This window comes from Synchiropus splendidus, chromosome 4 (genome assembly GCF_027744825.2).
Source record: "Synchiropus splendidus isolate RoL2022-P1 chromosome 4, RoL_Sspl_1.0, whole genome shotgun sequence".
NCBI classification, from domain to species: Eukaryota; Metazoa; Chordata; class Actinopteri; order Syngnathiformes; family Callionymidae; genus Synchiropus; species Synchiropus splendidus.
In genome coordinates, this window is record NC_071337.1 from 32,481,814 (window position 1) to 32,500,977 (window position 19,164).

At 41.9% G+C, this 19,164-nt stretch overlaps 1 protein-coding gene across 2 annotated transcripts in view; it reads left to right on the top strand.

The window, feature by feature from the left end:
* trappc9 (trafficking protein particle complex subunit 9) overlaps window positions 1–18,042 on the top strand; it is an 88,046-nt gene extending 70,004 nt beyond the window's left edge. For both annotated transcript variants that reach the window (XM_053863960.1, XM_053863961.1), the window contains 2 exons: window positions 16,258–16,481; window positions 17,166–18,042. In XM_053863960.1, coding sequence (XP_053719935.1) covers window positions 16,258–16,481; window positions 17,166–17,345 — 404 coding nt within the window. In that variant the 3' untranslated portion in view covers window positions 17,346–18,042. The remainder of the gene's footprint in view (window positions 1–16,257; window positions 16,482–17,165) is intronic.
* Window positions 18,043–19,164: the final 1,122 nt, after the last annotated feature.

Sequence of the window (19,164 nt, forward strand, 5' to 3'; positions counted from 1 at the left end):
TTTCTTCTTCATTGCTGTTGCAAGTGTTTTGGTGGAGCAAAAAGCAAATGGGACCTTGTCCTCCGCCTCCTCTTTGAGTGCCATCTCAGTGGAATACAAATTCGGTCATGAATGGAAAGACAAATGTTTAGCCTCACAGGGAAACAGACGGGGAGAGGAAAGGGTCGGCTGTAAAAGGCAGAGGGATAATTGAATAGGTGTGTGCGTGTGCATGTATGTGTGCGTGTGTGTACTTAAACTTCTATCTTTGTGAGAACCTGTATGAGTTTTTAATCAACAGACTGAGAGCATTTTTGCAAAATGAGGACATTTTCTAACTTTGTCAAGCCTCAGTTTGAGGGTTAAAACTTCAAAATAGCTGAGCTAATATAATTGGGTTTTAGTTTGGTTAAGAGTAAAGGTTAAGTTTAGCCATTTGTTTTCGATGGTTAGCTATAGGGGAGAGGTTGGGGATAGGGTTATGTCAGTATATGTCAATGACAGTACTGTGTGTGTGTATTTGTTTGTGGGCTTGTTTGTACTGCCTATCCTCGTGGGACCTTTTGCTGGTCCCCACAGGTCCAAATCTCAATTTGAGGATGAAAACTTGGAATAATTGTGTCTTTATAATTAGGTTTAAGTTTGGTTCAGATTCATCGTTAAGGGGAGCCATGTGTTTTGGATGGTTAGGTTGAGGGTAAGAGGCTGGGGAAAGCCATCATGTCAATGAGAAACCTCCCGTGTGTGTGTGTGTGTGTGTGTGAAATTACTTCTTTCCTTCTTCGCCATACACACTTGCCTTGATATTGATGGATAAAGTGATCCTTCTTTTCACTGCATTTCGCTGGTTGTCAGGAATTTAAATAACGGTAAAGAGACATCAAGTGTCTTAATTTAGCACTAAAAAAAGGTCATTTATTACAGTAGCTGACTGTAAAATGCATTTTTTTAAATCAGAAAATGAGCATTAAAGCATTGAAACTCTATTTTAAAACCCCTCCTTGACATCTTTTCCTGCAGAAATTCAAATTAACCTACATGATCCAGTTTATGAATAAACAGTGTGTGTGAATGCACTTTCTGCCAATTAATCCTCCCTTAGACTGGCCGTGTTTTACCCCCAGAACAAACAGCCATATCTCAAAAACTGTAGTAGAAAGCGAAAAACAATAAGTACATCGTAAGAATCCTGAGGCTTTTGTCTCTAACTGACTGAAGAGAAGTACAGTGGTACCTCGGCACCACAGTCAGTTCCAGAAGGCGGTTTGAGAAGCGATTTATTTGAAATCTGAATCGATTTTTTCCATTACAAGTAATGGAAAAAGAAACAACGCGTTCCAAGCCTTAAAATAGGCTTTTGTAGGAGTGAATGTAGAGTGTCTGCTGCAGGTGCGCTGTTTGTGTATGTGTGTGGCCGCTGCATGTGGGAGCGGTTGCCGAGTGAGTGACGTCTCTCGAGAAGTGAAGAGGTGCCCGGTGCATCCCTTTCCGAGCTCCAGCCAACAACAGGACATAAAACCCTGGAGTGCACGCTCCAACCTCGGAGGTGTCGAGGAGCAACTCCCCTGTGACACTCTACCACAGTCAGTAAATGTAGCTAATGGGACACGTCTGCATACAGAGGCTGTGTTATACACAATAACAAAGCTTGTCGTGGGTCAGCTGATCGGTCCGCGCACGTTATGTTTTTTCCGTCTTTTCTTCAGGGGCATTCGAGTTCTGGATTTTCGTTCGAAATCCGAAGCAAAAAATCTCGAAATTTTTGTTTGAACTCCGATTTGTTCGAAGTCCGAGACGTTCGAAAACCGATGTAGCACTCTACTATTTAGACCTTTTGACACGGTTTTATTATGCTGATTAGATGCGAGTGTGCTTATTGTGTGAGGACAGATTCAACTTTTGTATGAAATTTTTTTCTCTTCTGTTGTTCATGCCCATAATTGGCTGTTGAAACAATCAACATTGATCAATAATGTTGGCAGTTAAAATATAATAATAAAACAATGAATGTGATGTTATCATTCTCAATCAAAAATGTCAGTTGCTGAACCTCTTGTTTTCATCACCATAGTTCACGTACTACATAATGCTCTGAAGATTTCCTGCCACACTTCCTTCTGCCGCACATTCACTCAATAAAACGACTGGCTCCATTGATTTTTGAAGGAAAACAGTATCCCCACAGGCTAGCTTTCCGTACCTGAAAGATGGATTACCTGTCATGTCAGAATAGAACCAGTGCAGGCCAATGCTGTCAGTGCCAGACAAGTTTCCACAACTTTGCCATATTGTTTCAAGTGCTACAGTATTAAACTTGACCGTATTGTAATCCACATGCTTCACCTGCTGCTGCACCCACAAACAAGTGTCACTGTGTGGCACGTCGCATTCAATATTTAGCCTCTATATTTCTTGTTCTTCTGTGGGATACAAAGCCCAATCTCTGGTGCCGGAAGAGAAAACGATCTAACTAGTAACACTGGAACACTATTTAGTGCAATATACACTGTTCAAAAAAATGAAGGGAACACTAAAGTAACATGTTGTTGTAGTTGTATGTGCTGACAACAAAATCACTGAAAAATGATCAATGAGAATCAAATATCTCAACCCATGGAGGTCTGGATTTGGAGTTATACTCAAAATTAAAGTGGATAAACACACTACTGGCTGATCCAACTTTAATGTAATGTCCTTTAAACAAGTGGGAATGAGGCTCAGTAGTGTGTGTGGCCTCTGCGTGCCTGTATGGCCTGTACTGACCCACTGCTAAACCGCATGTCACAGGCAGCAGAACGTTCTCCACGGCATATCCAGACTCTGTCACGTCTGTCACATGTTCTCAGTGTGAACCTACTTCCATTTGTGAAGAGCACAGGGCGCCAGTGGCGAATTTGCCAATCTTGGTGTTCTATGGCAAATGCCAAATGTCCTGCACAGTGTTGGGCTGTAAGCTGTACCCCCTCCTGTGGATGTCGGGCCACAGGTGGGGAGTCTGCTTCTAACTGTTTGAGCAGGCACATGCACATTTGTGGCCTGCTGCAGCCCATTTTGCAGGGCTCTAGCAGGGCTCGTCCTGTTCCTTCTTGCACAAAGAAGGAGGTAGCGGTCCTGCTACTGGGTTGTTGCCTTCCCACTGCCTCCTCCACGTTTCCTGATGTACTGGCCTGTCTCCTGGTACATATGTAGATACAGCAAACCTTCTTGCCACAGCTCGCATTGATGTGCCATCCTGGATGAGCTGCAGTACCTGTGCCACTCGTGTGGGTTGTGGACTCTGTCTCATGGTACCACTAGAGTGAAAGCACCGCCAGCATTCAAAAGTGGCCAAAACATCAGCCAGAAAGCATTGGAACTGCAAAGTGGTCTGTAGTCACCACCTGCAGAACCAGCAAGTGGGTGTGTCTTGCCAGTTGCTGATAATTTCCACTGTTTTATATTCCATTTGCACAACAGCATATGAAATTGATATTGTCAATCAGTGTAGCTTCCTGGACAGTTTGATTTCACAGAAGTGTGGTTGACTTGGAGTTACATTGTGTTGTTTTTTTTGAGCGGTGTATTATAATGAATGGCCATTAATGCTCAGTCCTGTTAGCAAATGTTTATTTAGGGTGCCTGTTAAAATGTATTACTCAAAAGTTGATTTGAGCCAGAAGTGGTAAATGGTCAATCTCTAGTGTTCTGAGCTATTTCAACCCCCATGCTGGACAGCAATTGCAGCATTTATGACAAACGTATTTATTGACTAATTAAATCCACTCACTGAGGTTCTCCAAAGCTGTCTTGAAATTTTACCATCTCAGATGTGTGTTCTCTGCCTCCATCAAGGAAAAATGCATAAATAAAAAATAATAATAATAATAAGAAGAAAATCCAACACTTCCATTGGACAACCTCACAACCCCATGCAGTGCAATGCCAGGAATACTGAATATGCATGTATAGGTGTTGTTAGATCCTTGAAGCCATGGTTCTGCTCAATACAGTAAATTAAATATTGCAACATCTATCTTCTTGAAAACATTGCATGTTCAAAATCAACAATCCTCCTTCTTTGATCAACTATTTCATCCTTGACCAGCTTTTATCTTGCATACCTCCTACATCTATTGAGCAGGGTTTGACATGGATATGTAGGATTTTTGCTGTTAAAATTTACCTCAGGATTATGTGGTAAGGTTTACTCACGTTTTAGTATCCTGTGGACTTTGACACCACTACAAGATTTCTGACCCTGATACATATTGAACACTGTAGTTGCTATGCACTTACTGGGAACCAGTGAGACATGTATGTGAAAGATGTACGCGACCGTGTTGTGCCTTGGGCGCAGATACTTATTCCCACATTTTTGTCTTTCGTGCTTTACAGTAGTAAGTTTTAATGTGACACTCACATACACAGTTTGACTTCTCAAAAGTCACTGAATGTCATAAAGCTTATTTTGCATGTGCTTAGCCATGAGGACAGACAATGAAATAGATAGAACTTATCATCTTCCAAGTAGTTTTCAGTCACTCGTGATTCTATCAATGAGATTAACCACTCATCTTTATAACCAGTTTCTTGTTAAAAAGAAACAAATCTACAGATCTACATCTACAAACTACTCATAACCTCACTATTTCAAAACCAGTTATCAAGATTAAAGTAAAGTTATCCAAGTAACTATGCATCTTTTATCTTGTTATTTGCTAGAAGCTTAATATGCACATTTGCTTTCTTCTGCTGTGTCTTTGGGCTTCACAGGTTAGTCATCACACACGACATAAACTACAGCCACTACTATAAACCCTACTGACTCCATGTAAAGCAACACGAGTACTGAAGTTACCTGAGCTGGTAGAGAGACAAACACTGCTGGTCATGTTTAGAGCCAGAAAAGGACTTCCACCGGATCATCTCCAATGACTGTTTGAACTTACTCCTGATGAGGGGGATCAGAGAAGAAGAAGGGAACTTCTACCAACCATATGCTAGAACACGTGTAGGCAAACCACACTGAGACAAATGTACACTGCAATAGTGGGAGTGAAAATGTGGAAGTGACCGACAAAGGAAAAGGAAAAACCTAAACAGCATCAAGGTTTTTCAAGAAAATAAATCTTAAGCACAAACTCTTCTCTTCTCTTCTCTTCTCTTGAGAAGATACTTCGAATAATCAACGTAAAAACACTTGAAGGACTAAAACAAACACACACACAAAGAAAACCAAAGCACACAGATGTACACACAACCACAAAATTGTCAGTAACACACAACATAATATTAAGGACATAGCACACACAACCACTATTTTGAAAAATAGGGGAAAGTAGGAATACTGATCTTCTCTCTGCTCCTTTTCAATCTTTATGAAACATAAGAAGGCATATTGAGTGCAATGTATGCATTGCAACGATTAAAACGCCATGTGATATTATAGCTATAATAATGTTATGTAATTTGTCACTTACCACATTTACAATGTATTAGAGGGATTGAAATCACAGTGCATAAGACTCTGCCTCCTGCGCGGCTCTGAACCCACCCAACACCTTGCTGCATTAGGTCACAGATGTCATGTGCGATTCTGGTTAGTTCATTTCAGCTTTTCACATTGTTATGATCTTAATTAACACCTGTTGTGCATGTGCACATGAACAACGCACACTCATGTAGGCGCAATGATGTCATATTTACACTAGAGCGATGTGTTGCTTGGAAGTGATGTCATTAGCCTTCTCCAGTTAATCAAAGCAAGAACTCTGCGGGTTTTATCCTTATACAACCAAGCACCAATTAGAGCACGTGTTGAGTGGGGGTCCACTGAAACCACTAGATTTGTTCCTCTTTGAGGATTTTTTTTTCAGTTCCCTGCCTTCCGCAACCATTTGTGTTCGAACAAATGCTCTGTTGATTAAAAGCAACAACAACAAAAAAACAAAGAACAAAACAGAAGTATAAAAATAACTCCTCCACCTTGCCAACACTGTGCCATGGCACTATATGTAAATGTGCATCTCACTTGCCTGCAAGACTGTCGAGGAGTGCACATCTCGCAGCTGTGAGTAATGAGCCTAGTGTTTGCGGTTGTGTTTGTGCCAGGATACAGATTGTCTATGAGTGCTAGAATCCAGAGATTTTTTCCCTCACTTCCTTGGTTGGATGTGTGTGTGTGAGTCATGTTTTCTTGGTGTAAGCACAATGTCAGGATCTTTGCCTTCAATGATGACATGTAAAACAGTCTGGTCTATTCTGATACAATGGGTGATAAAAAAAAGAAATATTAGAAAAGCTTAATCTGTATTTTAGAGGGTTTATGTACTCTATGTAGACTGTTTTTAAATGTGTCTATGGTATGAAGCAATACACTATAAATTAACCTGTGCAATATGTGTGCAGTAGCTTCCATTTGTCAGTTTTCTTCCCCCTTGGGGCCCATGTTGTAGTAAATAACAGCGTATGTGGACAAAGGTTAAGCGGTGAGTCAGAAGCAGTGATGACAGGTATACCAATGAGCTTAGGCCAGTATGTGCACTGTACACACTCACACTCTCACACGTCGTATTGGATTTTTGAGCAGTGTCTGTGTGCAATGTGTGCCGCAATACAGAGGTTATATAATCTTTCAGTAGTGTCCTATGGTGTACGATTAACAACCAAACCCGTTTAAACTACTAAAGGTTTTTATTAATTTATACATGCTTCACAGATTCCAGACTTTAACCTTATTCAGAATCTTTGTGATGTGCTTGTGCAGTGGTGGGGTACATAAGAAAAATATTGACTTCTTTTAGCCTGGCAGTGGATAATGTTTATCTCCAACTTTTTTGCCAATTTATAATGTTAAAGTGGAGCCATATATCATGTCAACAATGCTGTAAAAAAACAAACAATCTGATATGCAGCATTTAGTTTCAAACAACATTGCTGCTAATGTCCAGAAATGTTTCCTTGCAGAGATTGTATTAGAGTAACTGCTACAATAGTGTCAGATCTCAGACAAGCTGTTATAGAAATAGACGATAAGAGGTTGTGTTGTTATTGATTGTAGCATTGATAGATCCCTGCAGTCTCTCCAGAAACTCTGTGTTTTACCAGTACAGTATATCTAACGCTACATCTCTTTCTCCGCCTGGGATTTATTTCAGAAAAACTGTACTGTAAATGCTGCTATTGTTGTGCATCCTTGTGGAAAAATTCTTTCCCCTGAGGCAATAGCTGTGGGATTGTGCTTCTGCAGAAGACACATGGTATGTGGCACTGTGCTGAATAATAAATGATGGCAGAAGGACTTCAGCTCTGCCTTGTTGCCCGAGCGTGATTCACACAGTCTGGCATGAGCAGGATACGCTCACATAGCAGGTGGAGACGCACATACGCTCAGATTCAATCCAAGTCCCACAAATACACGTGTGACACTATTATTATTATGGTAATTATTTTTATTGGACTGTGAGAGGTTGGTGCTATGTAATTCAATATTTTGGGCACGCCAAGTACATTTATACAATGTTAGTATTAATATGACTTATTAAATTGTTGTTGTTGGAAATGTTTTGATGGAACACAATAACTTGCATAAACATTACACCTATGAGGCTTGGACTATCATTTTCAAGCAGACATTTGTGAATGATTGAGCCTCAATTGTCATTGCAATGAATATGCAATGAAATGCAATGAAATGGCACATGCCCTCACCCACAGAACCAGCACTCAATCCATGCGCATTATCAGCAAACATAGAAAAACACTAAACATAGTCAGTATTACGTATAAAATTTGAAACTATATAGAGGTGCATAAAACTATATGAAAGTGCTATATAAAATCAATTTCCTGATAAATTGGTGACTCTGGAGATAATTGGTGATTTAGAGAGTGAATGGCTTTTGGAAAAAAAATAAACTGTTAATGAAATTTGGTGGTGTGTGATTGATCTGCATCGCCTGAGGGCAGAAGACTGAAAAGGTGATGAGTGTGGTGAGAAGTGTCTGTACTAATAGTCCTGGCCCTAGTGTGAGTGCGGATGTTAGCGATGTCCTGAAGTGGTGGAAGAGGGCAGCTGATGACTTTTTCTGCAGATCTTGCAACTTTCTGGAAAGCTGTTTTGCATGCAGCAGAGTAGCTTGCATAGTATGATGTGATGCAGTACAGTATGCCAACATGCTTTCGACTGCGGAGCAGTAAAAGGCCACCAGCAGCCTCTTACAGAGGTTGTCTCTTATTAACGTCCTGAGGAAGTGGATACATTGCCGGGCTTTCTTAAAAATATCTGTGGTCTTTGTGGTTCAGGAGAGGTTGTCTGTGACGTAAGTACCAAAAAACTTATAGTTGTGCACTATTTCCACACAGTCACCATTTATAAAAATGGGGGATGGATCTGCTCTGCGTTTCCTGAAATCAGTTTTTTTTTTTCTTTGTATTTAGAATCAGGTTGCAGGGATAGATTTTCTACCTCATCATGGTAGGCAGACTCATCCTCTGCTAAGACAAAAGAATGTCTTTGGATTGACCCTCGATTGGTCTTTTCTTATATCGTCTATCAAACACCTCACTATGGGCAAAGCTGAATGAGGAAGCCAAAATAACCTCTCCTGGATCCCTTAGCTCAGTGACCCCGAAAGCATGAATATCAAAATGTACAGTATAGTGTGTTATGGTTGAATCCCAAACTGATGTTTGGAGACTTACCAATACAAACTGCCTGTGAGTGGGGCCATGTTCCCTACACTGTGGCTGATTAACTGGTACAGTGTATCATCCAGTAGAACTGGAACATTTCTGCATCGGTACAGCTCACTTGGCATGGCAACATCCTCTTCCGCAGTCACACAGGCAGGTTGCAAATGATGATGAAAATAGCAGGCCGTGACTAGAGGCAAGTGCTGCTATTCTTAGAAGCAACACATTTTTATTTATATGTGATATGTGTCTGTATTGGCAGACTCTAGCTTGATGCTTTTTCTGTTCTTCATTAATCCCTATTTCATTTGCTGGACTGCTTCAAATGTAGTTTATGTGCTACTCATTCATCATTCTGGCTGCATTGCTCTTTGATGACCTGTACCGCTTTGGCTGAGGCTAATCAGATTTATTTTTTCCTGGACCCCACAGGGTTAAGCAACATGGTCATTATGATTAGGTTTAAGTTTGGTTTGGACTCAAGTGAAGTTTAGACATTTGTTTTAGATGGTCAGTTTTATCTGCATCTGACAGTGTTTTATATTAAAAGGACGTTATACATAGCTTTCTCTGTGTTGCTTTCAGAATGGAATTTATTGATACAAGTCTAAATGTTAAGTATTACCCCTGAGGAAAAGTGCTGTCTCACTTGAGGGGCCATTAAAGCGATATGGCCTCCAGCCACCACACTACAGTTTCTCTCATCACGATTGATTTGTTCTATTTTTAGAATGTGCTGTCCTGCAAGTACAACAGTCCTTCTGCGCTATTTTTGACCTCAGCCAACCTGTTGTATTAACAGAGCAATTTATTTTTTTTTACCTCCTTTTATATTTCTTTTGAAGTGACTCTCCTTAGTTATATTATGTGGTCATTCCAGACCATTGAAACCATTGAAATTAGCATTTTCTTCAAATGTAGCTGAGGAGCTACTGTCATTAAGAGGGATCGCATGGATTTTGGTGCTAGGACATTTGTCTATCTGCTGTTACATTTTGCAGTACTTGCACATATGTTATGACTTCATCTGAGAAATCTCTGTTCTTTGCCTGGTGAGGTCAAGTTATCAGGAGTGGTGTAGCAATGGCATATAACTTATGAACAACTTCCTTGAACTCATGAAATACTGTAGGGTCATTGCATCAGAAATTAGATTTTTTCTGTCCAAGATTTCATGTTCATGTAATGATCAAAGGTCAGTTAAGACAATCATTTTAATAATGCAATTGTTACCTCCAGTGTGATTAGCCTGCTGTCATGATTTAAAATTAGATTATGTTTACTACTGTATTGTTTCTATTATAACCTTACACCATTTAGACTGTAATCAAACATTGCTATACTTAAATCTGTTTGTGTGTTGAATGATCCAGAACAGTGTGTTGTGTTGGTTAACATACTGTAAACAGGTCAGTGTGTTCTGCTGATAATCCTACTGTCGCAGCAGAGAACCTTGGACTTATTGTAAATTCAATAGCAAGTTTGGAACCTCCGTGCCCAGTGGCATCAGTACAGAGAAGAGTTGTCGCATCTTTTCCACTCAACACCAGGTATTGTGTTGCTGTGTCAAACTACCTCAATATGAGAGAATGAAGAAGGGTGTGAAGTGATTTTATTTGCATGACATTCACAGCTTTTTGACACCAATAACATATGGGTGTTTTTCTTTTCACAAATGATTGCTCTAACAACACTGTAGCCGAATTATACTGGAGGACACAGAGTCAGACTTTACTGCATGAACTTCATTGGTTGTCTTCCTCATCTCATTTCACCTGTTATATCCTACATTCTACATCCAAGACATCTACTGTCTCCAAACTTCTCCACCTCTGCAGCTATTCCTGTAATGTATTTCATGTCTTTATGTCACTTCTAATCACTGAAAACTAATGATTGCAAATACTGTAAAGATACAAAAAACATTTTTCTGCTGACAGTTCCCCTTATCTTCCCACCAACTCCTGTTTAACCACGTAATTTGATTTTTCCACTCTGATCTGCTGCCACTTGTGAGTTAAATGTACAGTATGTTTACCTACATTAGGTTACCATCTTTCTCTGAAGTCTTTGTTAGATATTTCCCAGGAACACTGTTCCTGCATTGAAGAACAACATAAACTCGCCACACAGCCAGGGGGCAGTAGAGCCCACTGCTATAATAGCAGGGGCAGCCAGTGCTTCATCCTCCAATTTTCCACGCTGTGGGCAGCAGCTGGGTCATTTGAGGGCTTTGCACTGTTCAGAGAACGATGCTTACATGTACAGTACAGGTTTTCCTTCAGTGTGCTCAGCCCTTCCAGCACAGGGGTCGGGAACCTTTTTGACTGAGAGGGCCAAAAAAACTAACTACTAACCACAACTAACTAACCACATAACTCACCCCACAGAACGCAGGAGGTCCCTTCTAGTCTGGAGTGATGACTTGCAAGGCTTCTGACAACTAGGTGAGCCACTGAGCTTGAAGTCACATCAAACAGATCAGCCCAGGCGAAGGTCAAGGAAGACCAGGATGCATTCGCGTATACGTCCTCTACTGGCACACCTCTGGGTATCGCTGTGGAAAAGGCCACACCTCTTATGGAGTGTGCTCGACTCCCCTGTGGAGGATTCTGTGCCGTTCTCTCAGCCAGGAGGAACACGGAGGAGATTAGGCTGCTCCACGCAGGCTGCCACAGCAGTGGACTTGCAGGTTCTGTAGTATCTAATGTCCAACAGGACTCAATCCTATTTCCAGCTGCGCGTTTTGGCGGGAGAAGTAATGACATATGCAGAAACCTCGATAAATGGACAAAGAAGTGTCATGACATGGCCAAAAGAAAGAATCGATTCACATTCACTTTCTTAAAGTGATCACCATTTGTGGTCGCAAGTTTACTTACAGGACTCTGGAAATCAAAAGGGACTGGGCCGGACATAAGAACTGTCCTCTCCGCTCCATTTCCATCCCTCAGATCAATTTGAGATCGAAGAATTCTTGTGGCATTTATGTTTTACAATTTAATGAGTCATGTATGTGGGTTTGTTTTGAAGCCAGTCCATTTATAGACCATTTATAGAGCAGATATGAGTCTCATTTGAACACAGGGTGACTTGGCCTTTAGTACTACTATTGTTGCTGGCCCTCACGAGATTATGAAAACAACATGAAGAGTGTGCTGAGTGTTATTTTGACCAATTGCTGGTATGGCTGTAGGAGATGATTGTGCGATTGATTAATTATGGCTCGTAATTAATCAATCTAATTAATCCCTTATTAAATCTCACCTAGGAATTGCTGAGAAAACCCTTCAACTCGTGGTAGTTCAGTTAAATGTTATTACACAGATGCAGCTGCAAACATCTACATACAGACCTGATCAAAATCTTATGACCAGTTGCTAGACCAATAGCTAGAATTTACCTTTTGCACATTTGAATCTTAATGAGGTTTTAAGTAGAGCTACAGTATGCAAAAGCAAGAAAACAAAAAGCACTTTGAAAAAGTAATTTATTGAAAATAACAAGAAAACTGAAGCAAGGCTGTTTATCAGCTGATCAAAAGTTTAAGACCATCGCTCAAAAAATTCTCAGAACCAGAACAAAAATTCCTTAATTTGGGTCAAGGACCGCCCTGTGACAGTTGATCTGATCCTCCGGTTCAGCGCAGGTGTAATTTTTACACTAGTTCTACTTATAACATCATTAAAGTCCAAATGTGCAAAATGCATATTCTAGCAATTTTTCAACTGGTCTTAAGATATTGATCAGGCCTGTACCTCAGACTTTGAGCGCTGGGGAGAATATTGCTGTGTTCTTTGAGAATCCTCAAATGCAAAATAAATCAAATCAGAGGTCGGTCGCTGAAGTTCACTCTAATAACACAGTAAGAACACATTTCTGAGGAATAATAATACTGAACTGAACCTGTTGCTTGTTGTTACAGATAATTCAGTAAATGGATCCATCAACCACAGTACAATAAGCAAGCACATCAATAGCAAAAGTCTTCATCTCAAAATAAAGTGCTGAAATAATACCAACACGTTGCGTGACCCCCGTCTTACTGGGCACCTCATCCTGATGTAGTGACCACTCTGATATAGTGACCAGTCATAACTAAATTCAAGACAACATTGATCGAAACACATATTCTGTTATACCCTCCTTTAGTGCAGATCTGTACCTTTCTACTTTACAGACTGACTTGCTGTTAAATGTTTGAGTGGCTTCAGCTTGCCATGCTAACAGGGGGCCAGTTTGTACTTGATTTAAATGGCCATTACCGTGCTAAACCAATATAAATCCACTGAGCCGCTGCTCGTAAACATCCAATGTTTGCTAATTTACGATGGGGTCATTCCTGCTGCTTGGCAGGTTGATCTAAGCCATTATCATTTGCTCATTTACACCTGGTTTTGTTGCAGCCACCTGCAGTATATATTATTATCTACATGGATGCGCATGCTGCTAGTCAGCAGCGCAAACTGGCTGTTGGAAAGTGATTAATGTGGAAACTCAGTAAGAGAGTGTCCCACCATGAGTGTCTTAATATCTTCATATGCTGGCTGTCGAGGTGGGTTGTGAAAACAACTTCTTTAATGCTACTAGAGGCAGGTCTGTGCAGAGTTTCTGTGTACACCCCATGCTTGCATGTGTGTCCCCTTGGCACTCCAGTTTCACACACACACACACACACATATATCATGCAAACCGTGCAAACAGCTGGCAACCTGTTCTTGGGGCTGCCCCACCCCCATTGTCATTCACCATTTCAAAACTCTGGCCAAAGAAGCACACATGCAGCGGAGCCCATCCCAAGCCTGAGAACATGAAGATAATGGGTGTCAAGTACAGGGCGGGCCGCTCTTTAAAACCCTGCCATTTCTAACCAAGTAAAACATTAGGACCCAAACCTGAATGAGTTTATGAAGAGTTGCCACTTCAAGTCCCCCTCATCCACCTACAGTAAACCTATCTGGTTCTTCCTCCCTCGTCACAGCCATACTGTTTATGTCCTTCTTTTTCATGTCCATCATTCATCATCTTCATCTCCTTCTATTGCCGTTTCCTTCATTAAGCACATCGAATTCAGACGCACACGGTTTGACTTGGGTGACGTAAATGTCGGTGCTTGAGACTTAATGGTTGTATACTCCATTGCTTTGCATCATGTGATTGTTTTTTGTTTGTTTTTTTCCCCAATGCTGTTTGGGGGTGTTCTTTCACCTCCTGTCAGCCCAGGGTTTTTGGATTGAAGACACTGTGACAAGTTGAATTTCCCCACCGCAGGACAAATAAGATATCTGATCTATTCTAATATGCATGATAGGTCAAGGCACTTGCTATATGTCTTTTTTAGTCTAATGTAGCTGCTTCATTCCAGTGTTCAGCAAAGGCTTGAAGCAAACACACAAATGCATTTTAGAATGCATTTATTCAATCTCTTGTGCTTGTGTTATTAGTGTTATTGTGTTTAGTCTTTAAAATAGTGACAACTAGGTCTGCTGGTATTTTTATTGATTATTCACTCCTAGCCTCTTCTCCCTCAAGATCTCCTGCTTTTGTCTCCTTGACAACACACACGTCCCTCATAGCCTGCATCTTGTATATTGTGGAAGTAGTCGTCTAATGTGCCGTGTTCCATCGTTTGTTCGACGCGACTGGGACTTGCTGCTTAATACTGTATAATGAGCCTTCAATCTATTTTTTCGGTGATCTGCCTTTCTCCCTCCTGTGCTGCCTATATGTATGTTAATGAGCAGAATTTTCACATAGTATGTTGGACTTAACTATGGACCACAACACCTTTGAGTCGTCTCACTGCTGTAGTCCCGTTGTGTACACTCGGGATGAGCTGTTAGCATTCTGTGCTCACTCGATGCCGGTGAACCGACCCGATGTTCTGCTGGATGTGAAGAGGAGGAGATGAGGAGGTTGGAGAAGTCACCGACACGCTGTACAGTTCGTCATCATGGGAAATGTCCAGTCGCTTTCCAACAAGGTGGATGAGCGACCGCTAACCTGGTATCAGTGGGAGGATCAGCGGTGTACCATGCTGTTCATCACGGATACAATGTTAGTCCCCCCTCTGCTAATGTTTAAGTAGCTCATGAGGTTCTGCTGTGAGCAGGCTCTGGCCACACAGCCCTTTCTTCTTTTGTCTGGAGGCTTTTAACCATACTGCACCGTCATCGGCTCTGCCTTCATTCACCAGTACGTCACCTGCAAAACCAATAATAAATAATAAAACTCTGGACCTGCTGTATGCTAACCACACTAAATAATAAAAATACCATAAATATATGCTAACAACAAGGAATGCCTCCTTATATTTATCATCTCCTCTCCCTCCCCTGGGCAAATCTGACAACAACTTGGTCCCTCTCAAGACAGTGTATGAACCATTGTAAAAGACGAACTGTACCTACCAGGACTGCGATGTGTTTTGCAAAAGAAAGAAAGAAAGAAAGAGGCTGGACAGGTGAAGAGGGCCAGCTCAGTCCTGGTCTGCTGTCTGGACTCGGTGGAGGCCTCATCCCCTCCAGGACACCCTGACGGCACTGGGTAGCACCTTCAGTGGCTGATTCAACCTCGCTGCACGAAGGAGCGATTTTTACACTCCTTTCTGCCCAGTCCTGTCAGGTTGCAACAGCAGTGAAATCCGATGGACTTATTGATGACCATTGTTGATTGTCGATCATTTGTATATTAATTAAGTATCTATGTATACAATTTATTATTTATATAATTTATTATTACCTATGTATTATCTATTTTTACTCATATTTCATTTATTTAGTCATGATATTTGTTTATATATTATGACTATTTGTCTTGTGTTGTCTTGTAACTTCACTTTTTTTATGCTGATGCTTTGTGGATGTCATTGTGTAACTTTTAACGTCTTTGATATGTGTTAGTGTCTTGTTGTTGTTGTCATTGGCTGCTGTGACATGATGAATTCCCCCACTATGTAATGAAGGCCATCTAATCTAATCCAATGTAGATGAAGTCCAGCTTTCTGTGAAAATGGCCTTGATGAATATTATTTTGAACTTCTACTACCATTCATTTAGATACATTTTCCTTGTACTTTCCATTTGTTTGCCTTTGTGTTTGTTTTGCTGCTTGTAGTTTTTCCTTTCCTGATTGGTTTTGTTATTTGTCTGTTATGTGTCTCATTTGCGATTCCTGAGCAGTGCCCATTTAACATGAGCTCAAGTGTGGATCTAAATAGATAGCAACAATGAAACCAGAGCCGTACTCTGCTAAGGCAGCTGGTGTGAGGGACATTATCTTATATGACAAATGCTTTTCTTTTTAGTTAATATTGACTGTATCATGTAGAAACCAGGGATGATATTGCTGAGGCTAGAGTGTCATTGTAGCTGTGTAGGTGTTCATGTACTTCCCTTCTCCAGTTCCCCTGTAGCTGTTTGGTTTGCTGTTATAGAAATGTAGTGTTTACAAAGAGAATGCTTTGTGGAATTAGAATTGGTGTGCCATGGCAATTGCCCCGTGACTTATTGGAGGAAATATTGCTGAGGGTGACAATGTGATGACTCAGGTCTGGTAGGTGTATCTCTGCTAACTTGAAGTCTTTCACTCTGTGTCTTGTCCTAGATGTGCTGGTGAACGGAAAACCATATGACTGTGACACCATTGCAGACTGTAAAGTGGGTGACGCGGTCACCCTTGAGATCAGACTGGTCAACCAAAGCAAGAACTCTGTGGGCCCACTGGCGCTGACTATGGTGCTGTACCAGGACTTCCACAATGGCGTGCACAACTATGACTTGGAGGACTCTGTGACCTTCATTGGCTCCAACACCTTCTACATTGACACGGTATGGTGTCAGGGTTTTCTCTGTGTTACACAGTATGATGACAATGGTGTTTCCTCACTTATTGTTATGTTGGCTGCATGGGATTTGCCAGCCCCCAAATATTGTTTTTTTTTTACTGGTTTTGGCATACAGTGGATGGGATTTAAAGTATCATATGTATAAATCCACAGTTTGCTGATGCTCTGCAACCATACCATAATGATGCTTTGTCAGAGAGCAAAATGTTACGTTGTTGAAAACACACACGTCATGTTATTGTTCATAGTGATCTATCAGTCATGGAGGGCCTAGATTAAGGGCTTTGGCAACGAAGTCCAGCAAACTACTTTGTACTTCATGCTTCTCCATCTTCTATCCTTGTCTCACTTCATCCCACTTTGTTCCATAGTCTACCTAGTCAATGTAGTCAAAACTACGTAAACCAAGACCAACCTTACCTGTAAATGTAAAAGCAAATAAGAGTGAAGGTCCAAAAGAGCAGTGAACAGTTGGTAACTCATCAAATTCGCAGCACCTTCATTCCTTTAAGGTTCTTTCAGCGCCACAGTGGTCCGCTTTGGTGCCGAATACAAACTGCTGGACAAGCTGAAGGAAAATTATCTAATTGATCTTACCTGAGCCAGAGTTGATTGTCAAACGTAATAAAGATAAAAAAAAACTTTCTTTTTTACTTTCCTATTGCAGGTAAAGCCCAAGGGAACATCAGTGTGTAAGGGGGCCATGATCTTTCTCTACACTGGAGACTTCTACCTGAATATCAAGTTCCAGGATGACAACTCAGGACGAGAGCTTCCTCTGGCCTGGTTTGCCCTGCCTAGTGTCCACATAAGAGTGCTGGACACACCACCACAGGCTGGGGCCTGAGCTGCCCATGAGGTAGCCAGGACATGCTGGTTAGTTTTGAGGACTGATGTCGCTTGTCTTTGAGGGAGGCAGCAGCAGTTCAGGACCATCAGCTTTTTACGATTTGGTGTCAAAGTGTTGAATCTGATTGCTACAGATGCTCTTTCACGTTATATTCTCTTCCATTTGAATTGAAACAATCGAAAATAAAAATCATTCATCAACTGATTTCTCTTCTCACAGTCTTCTTGTTCTGCTGTCCAATAATAATAATAATAATAATAACAATAATAATGTAACATGAAGGGCAGTGAATTTTGGTGATCTTGACTGTCGATGTGCTCAGTGTCATTAGAGAGAACTAGGCACCCCCACATCTTAGTCTGGAGAGTAAGTTTCCTCTTTTGCCTTCTTAATATACTGTCACGCTCATGTGTTGACCACTTTCAAATAAATGCTTGTTCTTAGAATGACTGTCTTTGACTTCTGCGACTTGTTTCTCTCACCTTGGATTGCATGAATGCACCCAGGAGTTATCATATCAGCTGAGCCTGCTTCAGTGGGAAACAGAAGGAGACGCCCCCCAATCCTGCAAGAGAGGGAGAGAGAACAGCGGGAGCAGGAAGTTGCCCCCAGGAAACTTACCCGTTTTCATTGGGTTCTCCTGGTAGAAGTCTTGGATGAGTCATGGATCAAGGATGAGAGATCGGGGGATCCAGGAGTATTCCACTGGGCCGTATACCTCCCAGTCGACCAGGAACTGGAACTTGCGTCCACGGCGGCAGACGTCCAGGATCTTGTGGACACAGGCTCGTGGAAACGGGCTTAAGGAGGGAGACATGGAAGGGGGGGTGTATCTTGAGAGAAGCGGGGACTTTGAGCCGAACAGCTGTGAGGTTGATGAACCGCTTGACCTTGAATGGGCCGTTGATAGTGTCCGAGACTCCACCTGAAGAGGGGGATGTCCTGTGCGGAGAGCCAAGCCTTCTGTCCTGGGTGGTAATTGGGGGCGGGGGTCGAGAGGCATGGCGGGTCTGTCTCCACATTAGGAATGCCATGTAGTTTAAATGCATGGAGAACCAGAAGATCATCTGTTTCGAGGGCAGAGGGAAGTTTGGGTAGAGGAATACAGTGAGCCATTTTGGAAAAACGATCAACAAGAGTAAGACTTGCAGTCCATTAAAGGATGTTAGATCAGTCACAAAGTCGATGGAGATGTGAGTCCTGGGGTGTCCAGGGATGGGTAGAGGCTGGAGCAGGCCAGCCGAGGGCCGGTGAGAGGTCATGCCCCGCGAACAGATGGTGCAGCAACAAATTCCTTGATGTCCCTGTTCATGTTGGACCACCAGAAATGTTGTTTAACTAAAAAATAATGTCCTGCTAGTTCCTGGGTGACAGGCGACTATGGAACAGTGCCCACACTGGAGGACTTGGGAGCGGACGGACTGTGGAACAAACAGTTTGTCAGAAGGCCCTGAGCCTGGATCCGGTTGTTGGCTTTGGGACTCCCAAACAGCTCTCTCCGCATCCCAAATGGCTGCACCAATGAAACAGGACTTGGGCGGGATACCAAACTCCCCAGGAAGTGGGCCCAACGAGCCTGCCGCCTTAAGTCTCTTGGCCGATTTGAGGTACAGTAGGTTCTTGTGGTCAGTCAGGATGAGGAAAGGAAACCTTCCATCAGTGTTTCCACTCCTTCAGCGTGGCCACCACAGCCAAGAGCTCTTTGTTACCAACATCGTCATTCTGTTCAGCAGGTGACAAATTACGGGGGAAGAAAGCGCAGGGGTGGATCTTGTTGTCCAGGGCAGAACGCTGGGAGAGGACTGCGTCAAGGCTG